The 17,397-nt window shown below is 47.2% G+C and overlaps 1 protein-coding gene across 3 annotated transcripts; it reads left to right on the top strand.

The window, feature by feature from the left end:
* The first annotated feature begins 3,947 nt into the window (after nucleotides 1-3,947).
* ACOT6 (acyl-CoA thioesterase 6) lies at nucleotides 3,948-13,238 on the top strand. 3 transcript variants are annotated; one of them, XM_033187515.1, is made up of 4 exons: nucleotides 3,948-4,045; nucleotides 5,895-6,357; nucleotides 10,316-10,518; nucleotides 12,584-13,238. In XM_033187515.1, the coding sequence occupies exons 2-4, from the start codon at nucleotides 5,901-5,903 to the stop codon at nucleotides 13,187-13,189; spliced, it is 1,266 nt and encodes a 421-aa protein (XP_033043406.1). In that variant the 5' UTR covers nucleotides 3,948-4,045; nucleotides 5,895-5,900; the 3' UTR covers nucleotides 13,190-13,238. The 3 variants fall into 3 exon arrangements, with proteins under 3 accessions (XP_033043406.1, XP_033043407.1, XP_033043408.1); XM_033187516.1 differs by lacking the exon at nucleotides 3,948-4,045 and having other exon boundaries at nucleotides 5,839-6,357; XM_033187517.1 differs by lacking the exon at nucleotides 3,948-4,045 and having other exon boundaries at nucleotides 6,218-6,357; nucleotides 10,434-10,518.
* The last annotated feature ends 4,159 nt before the right edge of the window (nucleotides 13,239-17,397 follow it).

Genomic DNA, 17,397 nt, shown 5'->3' with positions numbered 1-17,397 from the left:
GGGACTACAGGCGCCCGCCACCTCGCCCGGCTAGTTTTTTTTTTTTTGTATTTTTTAGTAGAGACGGAGTTTCACCGTGTTAGCCAGGATGGTCTCGATCTCCTGACCTCGTGATCCGCCCGTCTCAGCCTCCCAAAGTGCTGGGATTACAGGCTTGAGCCACCGGGCCCGGCCTAAAACTGTTTTTATTTCCCAAAGACTACTAAAGTCACGTGAACTAAAAGGCATAATGGTTTTTATTTTTCTTTCAAAACGTTTGATCTAAGTGCTTATTTTTATTTTCTTTTTTTTTAGACGGAGTCTTGCTCTGTTGCCAGGTTGGAGTGCAGTGGCGCGATCTGGGCTCACTGCAACCTCCGCCTCCCAGGTTCAAGCGATTCTCCTGCCTCAGTTTCCTGAGTAACTGAGAGTACAGGTGCGCGGCACCACACCCAGCTAACTTGTATTTTTAGTAGAGACCGGGGTTTCACCATTTTGGCCAGGATGGTCTGGATCTCTTGACCTCATGATGTGCCTGCCTTGGCCTCCCAAAGTGCTGGGATCACAGGCGGGAGCCGTAATCTGTGCCCAGCAAGTGCTTATTTTTCTTTAAGCCAATTAATTAGAGTCCTTTTATGGAAACATCACACACATACCACATACATACAACTACACAGACAGAAGAAAATCCAGTAGTTGTAAGATTTTTCATTTGCTAGTTTCTTTTTTTTTTTTTTTTTGAAATGGAGTCTCGCTCTATAACCCAGGCTGGACTGCAGTGGCCCAATCTCTGTACCTTGGCCCCTTTTAACCAGAGGTGGAGTGACTGGGACACAGGGCACCAAGTCACAAGGCTGCGCACAGCAGGGGAACTCTAGACCCAGACCAATAAATCATTTTTCACTTCTAGGCCTCCAGGCCTGTGATGGGAGGGGCTGCCATGAAGTTCTGTGACATGCCCTGGAGACATTTTCCCCATTGTCTTGGTGATTATCATTAGGCTCCTCATTACTTATGCAAGTTTCTGCAGCCGGCATGATTTCCTCCCCAGAAAATAGGGTTTTCTTTTTTTTTCTTTCTTTTTTTTTTTTTTTTTTTGGAGACAGAGTTTCACTCTTGTCACCCAGGCTGGAGTGCAATGTTGCAATCTGGGCTCACTGCAACCTCTGCCTCCAGGGTTCAAGCAATTCTCCTGCCTCAGCCTCCCAAGTAGCTAGGATTACAGGCATGCACCACCACGCCTGGTTAATTTTTGTATTACTAGTAGAGACGGGATTTCACCACGTTCGCCAGGCTGGTCCCGAACTCCTGAACTCAGGTGATCCACTTGCCTCGGCCTCCCAAAATACTGGGATTATAGGCGTGAGCCACCATGCCTGGCGGGATTTTCTTTTTTCTTTTTTTTTTTTTTCTTTTGAGACAGAGTCTCATTCTGTTGTCCAGGCTGGAGTACAGTGGTGCGATCTCGGCTCGCCGCAACCTCCGCCTCCCAGGTTCAAGCAATTCGCCTGTCTCAGCCTCCTGAGTAGCTGGGATTACAGGCACCTATCACCGCACCTGGCTAATTTTTGTATTTTTAGTAGAGATGGGGTTTCACCATCTTGGCCAGGCTGATCTTGAACTCCTGACCTCATGATCCACCTGCCTTGGCCTCCCAAAGTGCTGGGATTACAGGCATGAGCCACTGTGCCCAGTCAGGGTTTTTCTCTTCCATAGCATAGTCAGTCTGCAAATTTTCCAAACTTTTATGCTCTGCTTCCTCTTGAATGCTTCGCTGCTTAGATATTTCTTCTGCCAGTTACCCTAAGTCTTTTCTCTCAAGTTCAAAGTTCCACAGATCTCTGGGGCAGGGGCAAAATGCCACCAGTCTCTTTGCATAGCAAGAATGACCTTTACTTCAGTTCCCAGCAAGTTCCCCATCTCCATCTGAGACCACCTCAGCCTGGACTTCATTATTCATATTACTATCAGCATTTTGGTGAAAGCCATTTAATGAGTCTCTATCTTCCTAGACTTCCAGACTTTCTCACATCTTTCTGACTTCTGAGCCCTCCAAGTCTCTAGGCAGTTCCAAACTTTCCCAAGCTTTCTTGTCTTCTTCTGAGCCCTGCAAATGGTGCCAACCTCTGCCTGTTACACAGTTCCAAAGTCGCTTCCACATTTTTGGGTATCTTTACAGCAGTGCCCCACTCTCTGTGGTACCAACTTACTGTATTAGTCTGTTCTCACGCTGCTAATAAAGACATACCTGAGATGGGGTAATTTACAAAGGAAAGAGATTTAATTGACTCACAGTTCAGCATGGCTGAGGAGGCCTCAGGAAACTTACAATCATGGCAGAAGAGGAAGCAAACATGTCCTTCTTCACGTGGTGGCAACAAAAAGTGCTGAGCAAAAGGGGGAAAGCCTTTATAAAACCATCAGATTGCATGAGAACTCACTCACTATCACCAGAACAACGTAAGACTAACCACCCCCATGATTCCATTTCCTCCCACCAGGTCCCTCCCAGGACATGTGGGGATTATGGGAACTATAATTCAGGATGAGATTTGGGTGGGGACACAACCAAGTCATATCACGTGTACTGCTAGCCCTCTGTGTACAGGTTTCGTGAACGATATTGATTGTATGGGGGAGACTGAGCTCATGTCACCATGCCATCAATGAGAACTGGCTGGTGAATACCAATCCTCCATAGCCATGACTGGGTCGCTGAATAAAATGAGGCAGTGTGCATCTGAAAGCTGCCTCTTTCTCTGTGGGTGATCTGGGAGTGAGCCAAACATGGGATGGACAATGTCATACCTGGAAAGTTGGCAGATGATGGGATCCTGGACATGGGGCATGCCGGGGGTGCTCGTGCATATTACCCCTGTGTACAAGACACATTTTTGGGCCAGCAGCCTAAAAGTTTGTACCATGCTTATTAGGAACCTATCAGGTCATGGCTGATTCTAGGTTTAGGTCCTCTATGACATTTTTAGTACCATACACAGGAGTACCATACACAGTGTGCCACTGCCAACACCTCCTGGCATACCTGGATAAACACCTCAGGCATGGTGGAGACATAGGTAGAGGAGATCTGGAAGCAGGCCTACTGGCTGCAGTCAGAGTGGCTACCTAAAGAATCTTTCTTGGACCTCTTTAACAACTTCTTACCTGGATCCCTAGGACCTGGGGGTAGGCCACAGCTCCAAACAAGCCTGATCATCCCGCTTATTATAGTAGTCTCCTGGGCCTAGTGCAATGTATTCTGGCCATGGCTTAATAATGTTGCACTGAGATGAGATTGTGTCAGTCAAGGTGTCGCTTTTTTTTTTTTTTTTTTTTTTTTAGACAGAGTCTTGCTCTATGGCTCAGGCTGGAGAGCAGTGGCGAGATCTCGGCTCACTGTAATCACCACCTCCCGGGTTCAAGCAATTCTCCTGCCTTGGCCTTCTGAATAGCTGGGATTACAGGTGCATGCCACCACATTCAGCTAATGTTTGTATTTTTAGTAAAGATAGGGTTTCACCATGTTGGCCAGGCTGGTCTCAAACTCCTGACCCCTAGTCATCCGCCCCCCACGGCCTCCCAAAGTGCTGGTATTACAGGCATAAGCCACCGTGCCCGACCAAGGTGCCATATTAATATGATCAAACCTCTGCCTCCAGATCCTGGGGGTCTGGAGGGCATATGAAATGTACTAGGTTTGCTAAAGCAGATATCTGGGTTGGGGATGGACTGCAGGGCAGTTCTCTGGTTGGCCTTGGACTGACTCAGTTCTCCCCTTTCTCACTAGTAGTTCTCAAGCGTAGAATGTGCTGGGAATGTAACGTCCTGAGATAGGGACGGACTGACTAGAATAGCCCTGGCTCTATTTCAGCCCCTCCCTACAAACAGGATGTCTTTCAATGTTTTAGCCCAGCAGTCACATGACCCCAGAGTACAAAACTCAGGGCAGCTGCAGTGCAAGTGGGGCACACGCACATGAGACTCCGTCACCCAGGCAGCATTCTTGAGTCTTGGGGGACTGGTTTCCAGTGATTCTTAGGCTTCTGTCATTCTTTGCTGCCTATCTGTAAGTAATAAATCCGGTTCACGTAAATTGTTGTATTAAATATATGAATGTGTTTTCTCACTGGACTCAGACAAGTTGGTAACCAGCATACAGTGAACTTGCTTCATAGTCTAATACCTTTTTGCTCAGTTTATACATGTTTACTGAGCTGGCCATCACTATATGCTCTTCTTCCTTCTCCACCCTGCTATGTTCCCAGCTAGGCTGAGCTATGTGATTGGGTTTGGCCAAAGAGAGGCATTAGCAAGATGATGAAAAACAAGAGGAGAGTCAAGTGATATTATAGTCTCCTCCTTCTTGCCACAAACCATAGGTTCCTTCTAGAAAAGCTACATCTCCTATCAGACTGCCCCTTTCCCTTGAACCTTGAACCTTCAGATTCAGGGTTCTACACCGAATCTTGTTTGTTTTTGTTTCTGAATCTTGCCCATGCCTTTGTAGATAGTACCTTTATAAAACTCCCCTCAATTACACAGGCTGAGAGTGCCACTTACTTATTGCCAGAACTCTGTATGCACACAACCCAAAAGGGACTCTGCCAGTGATTAGATTTATGAGATAAGAAACAAAACTTGCACTGGGTACTAACCCTACAGGTGTGTCGGTGTAGTGTTTTTACATGTTAGCCCATTTAATGGTCACAATAAGCCTTTTCAGATAAGAAAACTGATATTTAGAGGGTTATGTTTCTTGCTAAAGATCACCAGGTATTAATATTAAGGATCAGGGTCAGACCGGAACTCAGCTAGGTCTGCCTCCCTAAACATCAGCTTTGCTCCAGGTACCATTAGCTCTGGAAAAAAGGCTTGGTAAGGGACTGAGGGGTAAAGGATGGATTATGACCATGTTTCTCCAAGGGGTCACCTGAGAACAATCACCTGGGATGCTTTTTCAAAATCTAGATTCTTTTTTTTTTTTTTTTTTCTGAGACGGAGTCTTGCTCTGCCGCCCAGGCTGGAGTGCAGTGGCCGGATCTCAGCTCACTGCAAGCTCCGCCTCCCGGGTTTTACGCCATTCTCCTGCCTCAGCCTCCCGAGTAGCTGGGACTACAGGCGCCCGCCTCGACGCCCGGCTAGTTTTTTGTATTTTTTAGTAGAGACGGGGTTTCACCGTATTAGCCAGGATGGTCTCGATCTCCTGACCTCGTGATCCGCCCGTCTCGGCCTCCCAAAGTGCTGGGATTACAGGCTTGAGCCACCGCGCCCGGCCAAAATCTAGATTCTTGAACTGTATCTCTCTCAGTCCTTTAGTTCTCAGTGGTTTTTGTGCCTCTATTTCGACACTCACCACATTGGATTGCAGGAATAGCCATTAACTCTCTCTCTCTTTTTTTTTTTCCCCCGAGACAGAGTTTTGCCCTTATTGCCCAGGCTGGAGTACAATGGTGCGATCTTGGCTCAATGCAACCTCTGCCTCCTGGGTTCAAGCAATTCTCCTGCCTCAGCCTCCCAAGTAGCCGGGATTACAGGCATGCGCCACCACATCTGGCTATTCTGTATTTTTGGTAGAGATGGGGTTTCCTTGTTTTGGTCAAGCTGGTCTCGAACTCCTAACCTCAGGTGTGATCCACCCACCTGGGCCTCCCAAAATTCTAGGATTACAGGCATGAGCCACTGCGCCCGGCCGGATTGGTCATTAACTCTTATTTCAACAGATACTCCTTCATTTGGGTCACTGGTGTATTTGCACAAATTCTAGGCGCTCCACGCAGCGGCCTCGAGCCTGTCCCCAAGTCCAACCAATGGGAGTAGTGTTAAGGGCTCCGCCCTCGACTCCTTTCCAGCACTGGGCAAAGCCGTCAGGCCCGCCCACTGACTCCGCGGAGCTGAGTCGTCCCTGTTCTACCCAGGTCGGGATGGCAGCGACGCTGATCCTGGAGCCCGCGGACCGCTGCTGCTGGGACGAGCCCGTGCGCATCGCCGTGCGCGGCCTGGCCCCGGAACAGCGGGTCACGCTGCGCACGTCCCTGCACGACGAGAAGGGCGCGCTCTTCCGGGCCCACGCGCGCTACCGCGCCGACGCCCGCGGCGAGCTGGACCTGGAGCGCGCGCCCTCGCTGGGCGGCAGCTTCGCGGGGCTCGATCCCATGGGGCTGCTCTGGGCGTTGGAGCCCGAGAAAGCCTTGGTGCGGCTGGTGAAGCGCGACGTGCGGACGCCCTTCGCCGTGGAGCTGGAAGTGCTGGACGGTCACGACCCTGAGCCCGGGAGGCTGCTGTGCCGGGCGCAGAACAAGCGCGACTTCCTCCAGCCGGGGGTGCGGCGCGAGCCGGTGCGCGCGGGCCGGGTGCGCGCCGCGCTCTTCCTGCCGCCAGGTGAGTTGTCTGCCCAAAACTTAGTCGAGCTCTGCGACCCCCACCTGCCCCTTTCCTGTCCTGAGAATCACGTGATTGTGGAACATCCCTGAACTTTTTCCTTTGCTCCAGAGTCTGTCATGGATTCTGAGTCTCTGGGCTCCCACTGTTGCCCAGGTTGGAGTGCCGTGGCTGGATCGTAGTTCACACTGCAGCCTCCAACTCCTGGGCTCAAATCTTCTCGCCTCAGCCTCTTGAGTAGCTGCTCCAGTCTTTCCTTTTTAAGTTTCACATCCCTCCCTGGAGGCACTGCCACTTTAGCTCTGTGCTGAATAGTGCATTCAACTTATTATGTATTTATTGAGAGCCACTATGTGCCAGCCATGTGGTTTTGTTTGAATACGATATGGGCAAAACCTTAAGCTGATGTGCAAGAATGATTTTTGCCTCAGTTCACATCAAAATTCCAAAGAAGCTAAAATCCACAATAGTGGCAATACCCTTTAATTGTTTAAAAACACACACAAAACTGTCTGACAGTGTTCTCCCTTCTATCATAAACATGCTGTACTTGGTTCTCAACCTGCAGTGATTTTGCCACCTTCCCTGGGGGAAATTTGGCAATATCTGGAGACATTTGTGGTTGTCATACCTGAAGGGAGAGGTGCTGTTGGCATCTAGCAGGCAGAGGCCAGGGATGCTGCTAAACATTCCACAATGCATGGGACAGCCGCCAGAACAAAGAATTATCTTGCTCAAAATGTCTGTACTACTGAGGTTGAGGAACCCTAGTCTAAGTAAACACAAGATATTTGCTAGGTAAAGGTAGCCCAGACAGAAGACTTCTGATTAATCCCTTCTAACTAAATTCCTGACTTAAACCTCTACCATATAAAAATGCTGAGCTGGGCACAGTGGCTCAGGCCTGTAATCCCAGCACTTTGGGAGGCTGAGGTGAGCAGATCACTTGAGCCCAGGAGTTCAAGACCAGCCTGGGTAACATGGTGAGACTCTGTCTCTACAAAAAAAAAAAAAAAAAAAAATTGAGGCAGGCATGGTGGTGCACGCCTGTAGTCTCAGCTGCTTGGGAGGCTGAGGTGGGAGGATTGTTTGACATCAAGAAGTAGAGGTTGCAGTGAGCCGAGATCACGCCACTGCATTCCAGCCTGGACACCAGAGTGAAACCCTGCCTCAAACAGCAACAACAACAAAAAATTCTAGAGTTGCAACAGCACACAGAATCCTTAAACTGAATTCTGTGATGATTCTCCAAAACAAGAAAACTTGCTTTATTTTTACTGCTCTTCAGCAATTCTTAGCCTTAACTCATGGCTGCCCACTACACTGTGAATTCCTGGGGCTGGAATTGGGTCTTACAGATTTCTAAATATCCATGTTCCTAGAGGCTTTTTGCAAGGTTATAGTAGGAGTTCAATAAATCATAGTGTCTGGGCCAGGCACAGTGGCTTACACCTGTAATCCTAACACTTTGGGAGGCTGAGGTGGGTGGATCACTTGAGGCCAGGAGTTCAAGACCAGCCTGGCCAATGTGGCAAAACCCTACTTCCACTAATAATATAATACAAAAAAATTAGCCAGGCATAGTGGCTCACACATGTAGTCCCAGCTACTAGGGAGGCTGAGGTGAGAGAATCACTTGAACCTGGGAGGCCGAGGTTGCAGTGAGCCAAGATCATGCCACTACACTTCAGCCTAGGCAACAGAGCGAGACCCTGTCTCAAAAAAAAAAAAAAAATACTAAGAATCAACTAAAGCCTTTCATTAAAAACAAACAAGGCGGCCAGGCGCAGTGGCTAATGCCTCTAATCCCAGCACTTTGGGAGGCCGAGGTGGGTGGATCACGAGGTCAGGAGTTCAAAACCAGCCTGGCGAAGATGGTGAAACCCCGTCTCTACTAAAAATACAAAAAATTAGCCGGGTGTGGTGGTGGGCGCCTGTAATCCCAGCTACTTGGGAGGCTGAGGCAGGAGAATTACTTGAACTCGGGAGGCAGAGGTTGCAGTGAGCCGAGAGCACACCACATCACTCCAGCCTGGGCAACAGAGAGAGACTCTGTCTGATAGAAAACAAAAAACAAACGAAACAAAAAGAAACAAACAAGGCTGGGCGCAGTGGCTCACGCCTGTAATCCCAACACTTCGGGAGGCTGAGGTGGGTGGATCACCTGAGGTCGGGAGTTTGAGACCAGCCTGACCAACATGGTGAAACCCCATCTCTACTAAAAATACAAAATTTGCCCGGTGTGGTGGCACATACCTGTAATCCCAACTACTTGGGAGGCTGAGGCAGGAGAATCGCTTGAACCTAGGGGGAAGACAGAGGTTGCAGTGAGGTGAGATCGCACCATTGCACTGCAGCCTGGGCAACGAGTGAAACCCTGTCTCAAAAAAAACAAAAACAAAAAACAAACGAAACAAAAAGAAACAAACAAGGCTGGGCGCAGTGGCTCACGCCTGTAATCCCAACACTTCGGGAGGCTGAGGTGGTGGATCACCTGAGGTCGGGAGTTTGAGACCAGCCTGACCAACATGGTGAAACCCCATCTCTACTAAAAATACAAAATTTGCCCGGTGTGGTGGCACATACCTGTAATCCCAACTACTTGGAGGCTGAGGCAGGAGAATCGCTTGAACCTAGGGGGAAGACAGAGGTTGCAGTGAGGTGAGATCGCACCATTGCACTGCAGCCTGGGCAACGAGTGAAACCCTGTCTCAAAAAAAACAAAAACAAAAAAACAAGCAAAAAAAACCAGGCTGAGTGCAGTGGCTCACACTTAAAATCCCAGAACTTGAAGAGGCCAAGGTGGGAGCATTGCGGTGGGAGGATTGCTTGAGGCCAGGAGTTCGAGACTAGCCCAGGCAGCATAGTGAGACCCTGTTTCTACAAAAAGTTAAAAATGGGGCCTAGCTATTTGGGAGGGTAGCTACTTGAGGCTGGAGGGTCACTCGAGCCCAGGGATTCAAGGTTATAGTGATCTACAGGCTACAGTGCAGTGGTGTGATCATAGCTCACCACAAACTGGAACTCTTGGGCTCAGATGATCCTCCCGCCTCTGCCTCCTGAGTAGCTAAGACTATAGGCATGTGCCATCATGCCCAACTAGTTTTTTAAAATTTTTGTAGAGACAGGGGTCTTGTTATGTTGCCCAGGCTGGTCTTGAATTCCCGGCCTCAAGTGATCCTCTTATCTTGACCTCCCAGAGCACTGAGATTATAAGCATGAACCACCACGCCTGGCCTCATTATGTTATTTCTAACTTGGTTTATTTTTGTTTGTGAAAATAATTTCTATTATTATTATTATTACTATTATTTTTGAGACAGAGTCTCGCTCTGTCGCCCAGGCTGGAGTGCAGTGGTGTGATAATAATTTATATCATTAAAAATGTTTAGGCTGGTTGCAGTGGCTCATGCTTGTAATTCCAGCACTTTGGGAGGCCAAGGTGGGCAGATCACCTGAGGTCAGGAGTTCAAGACCAGCCTGGCCAACATGGCAAAACCCATCTCTACTAAAAATACAAAAAAATTAGCCGGGTGTCTGGTGCATGCCTGTAATTCCAGCTACTTGGGAGGCTGAGGCAGGAGAATTGCTTGAACCCAGGAGGCAGAGGTTGCAGTGAACCAAGATTATGTCATTGCACTTCAGCCTGGGCGACAGTGAGAATGTCAAAAAAAAATTAACTTCAATACCTTTTGGTGTACAAGTGGTTTGGGGTTACATGGACGAACTGTACAGTGATGAACGCTGAGATTTTAGTGCACCTGTCACCTGAGTAGTATACATTGTACCCAATATGCAGTTTTTTATCCCTCTATATTATTATTATTGTTTGAGAAAATAAGATATTTTGTTCTTTTTCTGCCAATCTGTCTGCCCCCAATCTCCTTGGCTTCAAAAACTTGTTTGCTTGCTGTCTTTTGAGAATCTAAAGCTCCTTGTGATTTGTGGTGTTCTCCAGGCAAGGGGCCCTTTCCTGGGGTCATTGATCTGTTTGGGAGTGGCGGTGGCCTTTGTGAATACAGGGCCAGCCTCCTGGCTGGACACGGTTTTGCTGTGCTTGCCCTGGCTTATTTCAGATTTGAAGACCTCCCTGAAGATCTGAATGATGTACGTCTGGAGTACTTTGAAGAAGCCGTGGACTTTATGCTACAGCATCCAGAGGTGTGTTCTGGTGATCACCTGAGTGTAGAAGAGAGGGGATAGAGCTGACGCAGGGCTAAATCCAAAAGCCCTGCCAGAACACTGGGAACTAGAAACGTGCCAGGAGATACCAATTCTCCTTCAAAAGTTACTAGGATGGAAGCTGGGCATGGTGATGTGCACCTGTAGTCCCAGCTACCTGGGAGGCTAAGGGTGAGGGATTGCTTGACCCCAGGAGTTCAAGATCAGCCTGGGCAATATTTAGTGAGACCCGTGTCTCAAAAGAAGTTTTTATACTAGGATTATTATTTCCATTTTCTCCCATCTCTCTCTAATCCCTTAAGACTTTACTATTTAGTTGTCTTTGTAATTGTGTACCAAAATTCAAAGAGCACAGGACCAAAATGAGTTCTGGCTCTGTGTCTACCACAGAGTGGCCTTATGATTCTGAATAAGGCAGTTACTTTCTCTGGAGTTCAGTTTTCCTCCTTAATAAGATTAACGTAAATGTATATAGAGAAAATGACCATAAAGAGATATTTTTTGAGACAACTGGAGACATTTGAATAAGAATGGTATATTTGATTATATGAAGTAATCATTATTAATTTTGTTGGGTATGATAATGGTATTATGGCTTTGTACAGAAAGTCCTTATCTGATAACAGAAATAATCAATTAATTAAAACATTTTGGCCAGATGCGGTGGCTCACGTCTGTAATCCCAGCACTTTGGGAGGCTGAGGCGGGCAGATCACCTGAGGTCAGGAGTTTGAGACCAACCTGGCCAACATGGTGAAAGCCCGTCTCTACTAAAAATACAAAAATTAGTTGGGCATGGTGGTGCACACCTGTAATCCCAGCTACTCAGGAGGCTGAGGCAGGATAATTGCTTGAACCCAGGAGGCAGAGGTTGCAGTGAGTCGAGATTACACCATTGTACTCCAGACTAGGCAACAAGAGTTAAACCCCATCTCAAAAAAAAAAACGAAAAACAAAAACCAACAACCATAACAACAAAAAATTTTGGTATAACTAAAAATTGAATGATACATACTCTTTGTTATCATCCAAGTTTAAAGAGACCCAGACATTCTAATGTTAAGATACAAGATGTTCTTCAGGGTTCTCTCCCCTATAACCCCCAATGCTCCTGGGATCTGGCACCCCAGAATTCTCTGCCAAACAGCTCTGATCCTGCTTCCAGGCCCTAAGCCTCTTTTCTGGGTTCGTCAGTGTGTATACACCTAGGCCTTAAACATGCAGGCTAGGGTGTCCACACACATGTATGAGAGGCCCCTTAAGGTCCACGAAGGAGCCAGTGATGGAAGAGAAGGAGTGTGGTGCAGGGCCCAGGGGCAGGCCTCTCCTGTATGTCACGTTCCAGTACAGAACTCCAGTGGATTCCAAGATTTTAAATTTGAGCCTGACCTTATGAATTGTTATGGTGGTATATTTATCAAGGCAGGAGAAAATAATATACTGTATTTAACAGTTTGTTCATTTGATTTATAATTTTGAAATATTTAGGTATCAGGTGTCTGGGCCTCTGTGTATACCCCTGACCCAGCCCTCATAAATATTAGGGGATGATCCATTACTAGGAAATCAGTTGATTTGCTTATTAGAAGACATATTTGAACTTTTCAGATTGTTGGATAAGGAAGGAAAGCAAATGATAGTTAAGAAAGCTACTGGCAGGGCACGGTGGCTCATGCCTATAATCCCAGCACTTTGGGAGGCCAAGGTGGGTGGATCACTTGAGGTCAGAAGTTTGAGACCAGCCTGGCCAACATGGTGAAACCCTGTCTCTACTAAAAATACAAAAATTAGCCGGGTGTGGTGGCAGGCACCTGTAATCCCAGCTACTTGGGAGGCTAAGGCAGGAGAATCGCTTGAACCCAGGAGGTGGAAGTTGCCGTGAGCCAAGATTGCACCACTGCACTCCAGCCTGGGCAACAGAGCGAGACTCCATCTCAAAAAAGAAAAAAAAAAAGAAAGAAAGCTACTTGGAGAATGTAAAATCACTGTCTGTGTCCTCCATTTGTGAACTCTAAGCTTGTTTCTTTCTCTTTTTCCTCAACAGGTGAAAGGTCCTAGTATTGGGCTTCTTGGATTTTCCAAAGGAGGTGACCTGTGTCTCTCAATGGCTTCTTTCTTGAAGGGCATCACAGCCACTGTACTTATCAATGCCTGTGTAGCCAACACAGTAACTCCTCTATATTACAAGGATATGATTATTCCTAAACTTGTCGATGATCTAGGAAAAGTAAAAATCACTAAGTCAGGATTTCTCACTTTTATGGACACTTGGAGCAATCCACTGGAGGAACGCAATCACCAAAGTCTTATTCCATTGGAAAAGGCCCAGGGGCCCTTCTTGTTTATTGTTGGCATGGATGATCAAAACTGGAAGAGTGAATTCTATGCTCAGATAGCCTCTGAAAGGCTACAAGCTCACGGGAAAGAAAGACCCCAGATAATCTGTTACCCAGAAACAGGTCACTGTATTGACCCACCTTATTTTCCTCCTTCTAGAGCCTCTGTGCATGCTGTTTTGGGTGAGGCAATATTCTATGGAGGTGAGCCAAAGGCTCACTCAAAGGCACAGGTAGATGCCTGGCAGCAAATTCAAACTTTCTTCCGTAAACATCTCAATGGTAAAAAATGTGTCAAGCACAGCAAAATATAACATTGTAGCCACAGACCAGATACCATTAATAAAAATCCTATTCATACAACTCGTGTTGGCCTTCCTTCCTTCCTTCCTTCCTTCCTTCCTTCCTTCTTCCTTCCTTCCTTCCTTCCTTCTTCCTTCCTTCCTTCCTTCCTTCCCTTCCTCCCTCCCTCCCTTCCTCCCTTGTCTCACTGTGTCACATAGGCTGGAGTACAGTGGAGTCATCTCAGCTCACTGTAACCTCCATCTCCCAGGTCCAAACTATTCTCTGCCCTCAGCCTCCAGAGTAGCTGGGATTACAGGCGCACACCACAGCACCCAGCTAATTTTTGTATTTTTAGTAGAGACAAAGTTTCGCCATGTTGGCCAGGCTGGTCTTGAACTCCTGGCTTCAGGTGATCTGCCCACCTCAGCCTCCCAAAGTGCTGGGATTACAGGTGTGAGCCACCACACCCAGCCTGTGTTGGGTTTCCCAGAGCCCGTAGCAACCTTTTTTGTGACGAAGCAACCATCTCAGCTTCTTTGTCTGGTTCTCCCTGATTCTCAACCTTTGCAACCTGCCTTCCTTCACTGCTGGGTCCACATAGGCTTAACCCTGATCTTATTTGTAGGACTGGTCTTCACCTTAAGCAAGAGAAATGTAAGAAGTGCTTTCCCAATTCCCAGTTGCTGGCCCAGCTTTGGCCTCGTGTCCCCTTTTTGAGGACTGACCTTTGGTATTGCTCTGGAGTCTCATATCCCCTTTGGCCCTAACTGACCATGTCTGAGTCTTGGGAACCTGCCCACACGAATGCCTTAAGGAATGGACTCTGCCTCATTCTCTCTCTCTCTCTTTTTTTTTTTTTTTTTATGAGATGGAGTCTCGCTTTTGTTGCCCAGGCTGGAGTGCAATGGTATGAGCTTGGCTCACTGCAACCTCCGCCCACCAGGTTCAAGTGATTCTCCTGCCTCAGCCTCCCAAGTAGCTGGGACTACAGGCTTGCGCCACCATGCCCAGCTAATTTTTGTATTTTCAGTAGAGATGGGGTTTCACCATGTTGGCCAGGCTAGTCTCTAACTCCTGATGTCAGGTGATCCACCCACCTCAGCCTCCCAAAGTGCTGGGATTACAGGTCTGAACCACAACGCCTGGCTCTACCTCATTCTTGCCCATACACATTGCTGAACGTTTACTCAAGAATTCTCCCTGGGCCAGGCGTGGTGGCTCATGCCTGTAGTCCCAGCACTTTGGGAGGCCGAGGCATGTGGATCACCTGAGGTCAGGATTTCAAGACCAGCCTGGCCAATATGATGAAATGATGAAACCTAGTGTCTACTGAAAATACAAAAAATTAGCTGGGCAAGGTGGCGGGCGCCTGTAATCCCAGCTACTTGGGAGGCTGAGGCAGGAGAATCGCTTGAACTCAGGAGGTGGAGGTTGCAGTGAGCCGAGATCGCGCCACTGCACTCCAGCCTGGGCAACAAGAGCAAAACTCTGTCTCAAAAAATAAAAACACTTGTCTCTGAACCCCAATCTGAAGACCAGGAGCATTATACCTGTGGATATACTTACTTTAAGTTTGCCAGGGGATTCCCAGTCACTATGTGGTCATTGCTTGCCTGGAGGAATGCCTTGCTGCCAAGATTTTCAGGACAATACTTTGCAGGCCATGGCCTTCATCTTTGATGTCATGTTATACCTACCAAATCGGACTTCATCCCACAACCATCTAGTCCAAGTACCCTCCTACTGAGAAGGACTGGGACCTGTCTGCCTCAACCCACTACAATATACTGGGAACTATCTAGAGTCATAACAGACCAGAGCAGAGAGTCTTCTTTGAGCATAAGAAGGTTTTCCTGTGATTTCACGGCACATCCCAGGATTTTCTGAGGACGTACAAAATCCTTCACCAATTTGAGTCTATCCAAGCAAGTGCCCATTAGATCTTAACGATAAAAGAAAAGTTCCTTAGAGGTAACTTAATTTTGATCAGTTGTTAAATGCTGTGTTGAGTATAGTCATTCACCATGTAGTATAATTTTCCTTTCCTTTTCCTTCCCTTTTCTTTTCTCTTTTCTCCTTTCCTTTCCTTTCCTTTTTTTCCTTTCCTTTTTCCTTTCCTTTTTGCTTTCCTTTTTCCTTTCCTTTTCCTTCCTTTCTTCAGTCTCACTCTGTCATCCAGGCTGGAGTATAGTGGCATGATCACGGCTCACTGCAGCCTCAACCTCCTGGTCTCAAATGATCCTCTCACCTCAACTTCCCGAGTGGCTGAGACTACAGGCATGCACCACCACACCTGGCTAACTTTTTATTTTTTGTAGAGATGAGGTCTTATTGTGTTTCCCAGGCTGGTCTCCAACTCCTGGGCTCAAGCGAACTGTCCCCCTAGGCCTCCCAAAGTGCTGGGATTACAGGCGTGAGCCACTGCCCCTGGACTGTGTAGTCTAATTTTCTATGATATGAATTCTGGGAGCCTGTGCTTTAACTCACTCCCAAGTGGATCTGCTACTATAGAGATGCTTTTGGGGTGTGAGATCACAGGAGGAAGATAGGAGGAAAGTGACAGGGAGGATGAGAAAGCAAAGGCCAAAAAGGTAGTCCCAGAAGTCATGTAGGAGGATGATGACTCTACATCTGTATGTATTAAAGCACTAGGGCAGGACAGCCCTAGACCTCAATTTCTTCCTTACAGATAAAGCAACCTAGAAATGGCATACACTGACTAAAGATATTTGCTTGCTTTTCCCTGAGAGGTGACTGTATGTAGCCACCTGTCTCCAAGACTTTTTTTTTTTTTTTTGAGATCGAGTTTCGCTGTTGTTGCCCAGCCTGGAGTACAGTGGTACAATCTCAGCTCACTGCAACCTCTGCCTCCCGGGTTCAAGTGATTCTCCTGCCTCAGCCTCCCTAGTAGCTGGGATTACAGGCATGCACCACCATACCTGGCTAATTTTGTATTTTTGTAGAGACAGGGTTTCTCCATGTTGGTCAGGCTGGTCTCGAACTCCTGACTTCAGGTAATCTGCCTGCCTTGGCCTCCCAAAGTGCTGGGATTACAGCCATGAGCCACCGCGCCTGGTTTGAGATTTTTATTTCAAAAAGAATCTCAGGTTGTTATCAAGCTATTCAAAATGGAGTAAAGCAATATGAAGTAGAAGGGAGAAAGAGAAAAGTTATCCATAAAGTTAAGCCGGAAATGAGGCTTAACAATAACAGTGCTTATTGTGGAATACTACGCCCTTGCCTGGATTGATCACTCATTCAGTCATGTATTTTATAGTGGGTTTTTTGTTTGTTTGTTTTTTGCTTTTTTTGAGACAGAGTTTCACTCTTGTTGCCCAGGCTGAAGTGCAGTGGTGCAACTTCGGCTCACTGCAACCTCCGCCTCCCAGGTTCAAGCGATTCTCCTACCTCAGCCTCCCTGTAGCTGAGATTACAGGCATGCACCACCATGCCTGGCTAATTTTGTATTTTTTCAGTAGATACTGAGTTTCACCATGTTGGTCAGGCTGATCTCGAAATCCTGACCTTAGGTGATCTGCTCGCCTCAGCCTCCCAAAGTGCTGGGATTACAGGCATGAGCCACCATGCCCAGCCTTATAGTGGTTTATGCAAAGAAGGAAACCTAATTACTTATGCAAAATTTACAACTTTCATAAAATAAAAGCCAAACTTAGAAATCAGTTTCTTCCAAAGATAGTCATACTAAGAAACATTAAATGATATAAAGGATGGTGCTATAGTTTAGATGTTGTCCTCTCCAAATCCCATGTTGAAATTTGATCCCCAGGTGGGCATGGTGGCTCATGCCTGTAATCCCAACACTTTGAGAGGCTCAGGTAGGAGGATTGCTCAAGGCCAAGAGTTTGAGACCAGCTTGAGCAAAGTAGCAAGACCCTGTTTCTACTAAAAATGTTTTTAAAATTAACCAGGCATGGTAGCGAACACCTGTAGTCCCAGCTACTTGGGAGGCTGAGGCAGGAGGATTGGTTGAGCCCAGGAATTCTAGCTATGATGATGCCACTGCATTCCAGCCTAGGTGACAGAGCAAGATCCTATCTCTAAAAAATAAAGAGAAATTTGAATCCCAGTGTTGGAGGTGGGGCCTAATGGGTGGTGTTTGGGTCATGAGGGCCAACCCCTCAGGAATGTCTTGGTGCAGTCCTCTCTGTGAGTTCCCACAAGAGTTCCCCTGAGAGCTGATTGTGAAAAAGAGCCTGGCACTTCCTTCCCCTCTTTC

Source organism: Trachypithecus francoisi, unplaced genomic scaffold (genome assembly GCF_009764315.1).
Source record: "Trachypithecus francoisi isolate TF-2019V2 unplaced genomic scaffold, Tfra_2.0 Lachesis_group3, whole genome shotgun sequence".
Lineage (NCBI taxonomy): Eukaryota > Metazoa > Chordata > Mammalia > Primates > Cercopithecidae > Trachypithecus > Trachypithecus francoisi.
The sequence above is the reverse complement of the archived record's forward strand: the minus strand, read 5'-3'. Positions and strand labels throughout refer to the sequence as shown.

Excerpts from the sequence above, each read along its gene's own strand:
- ACOT6 (XM_033187515.1), top strand. The coding sequence starts at position 5,901 with ATGGCAGCGACGCTGATCCTGGAGCCCGCGGACCGCTGCTGCTGGGAC. Across the intron at positions 6,358-10,315 it reads CGCGCTCTTCCTGCCGCCAG|GCAAGGGGCCCTTTCCTGGG; the intron begins GTGAGTTGTCTG and ends GGTGTTCTCCAG. Across the intron at positions 10,519-12,583 it reads TTATGCTACAGCATCCAGAG|GTGAAAGGTCCTAGTATTGG; the intron begins GTGTGTTCTGGT and ends TTTCCTCAACAG.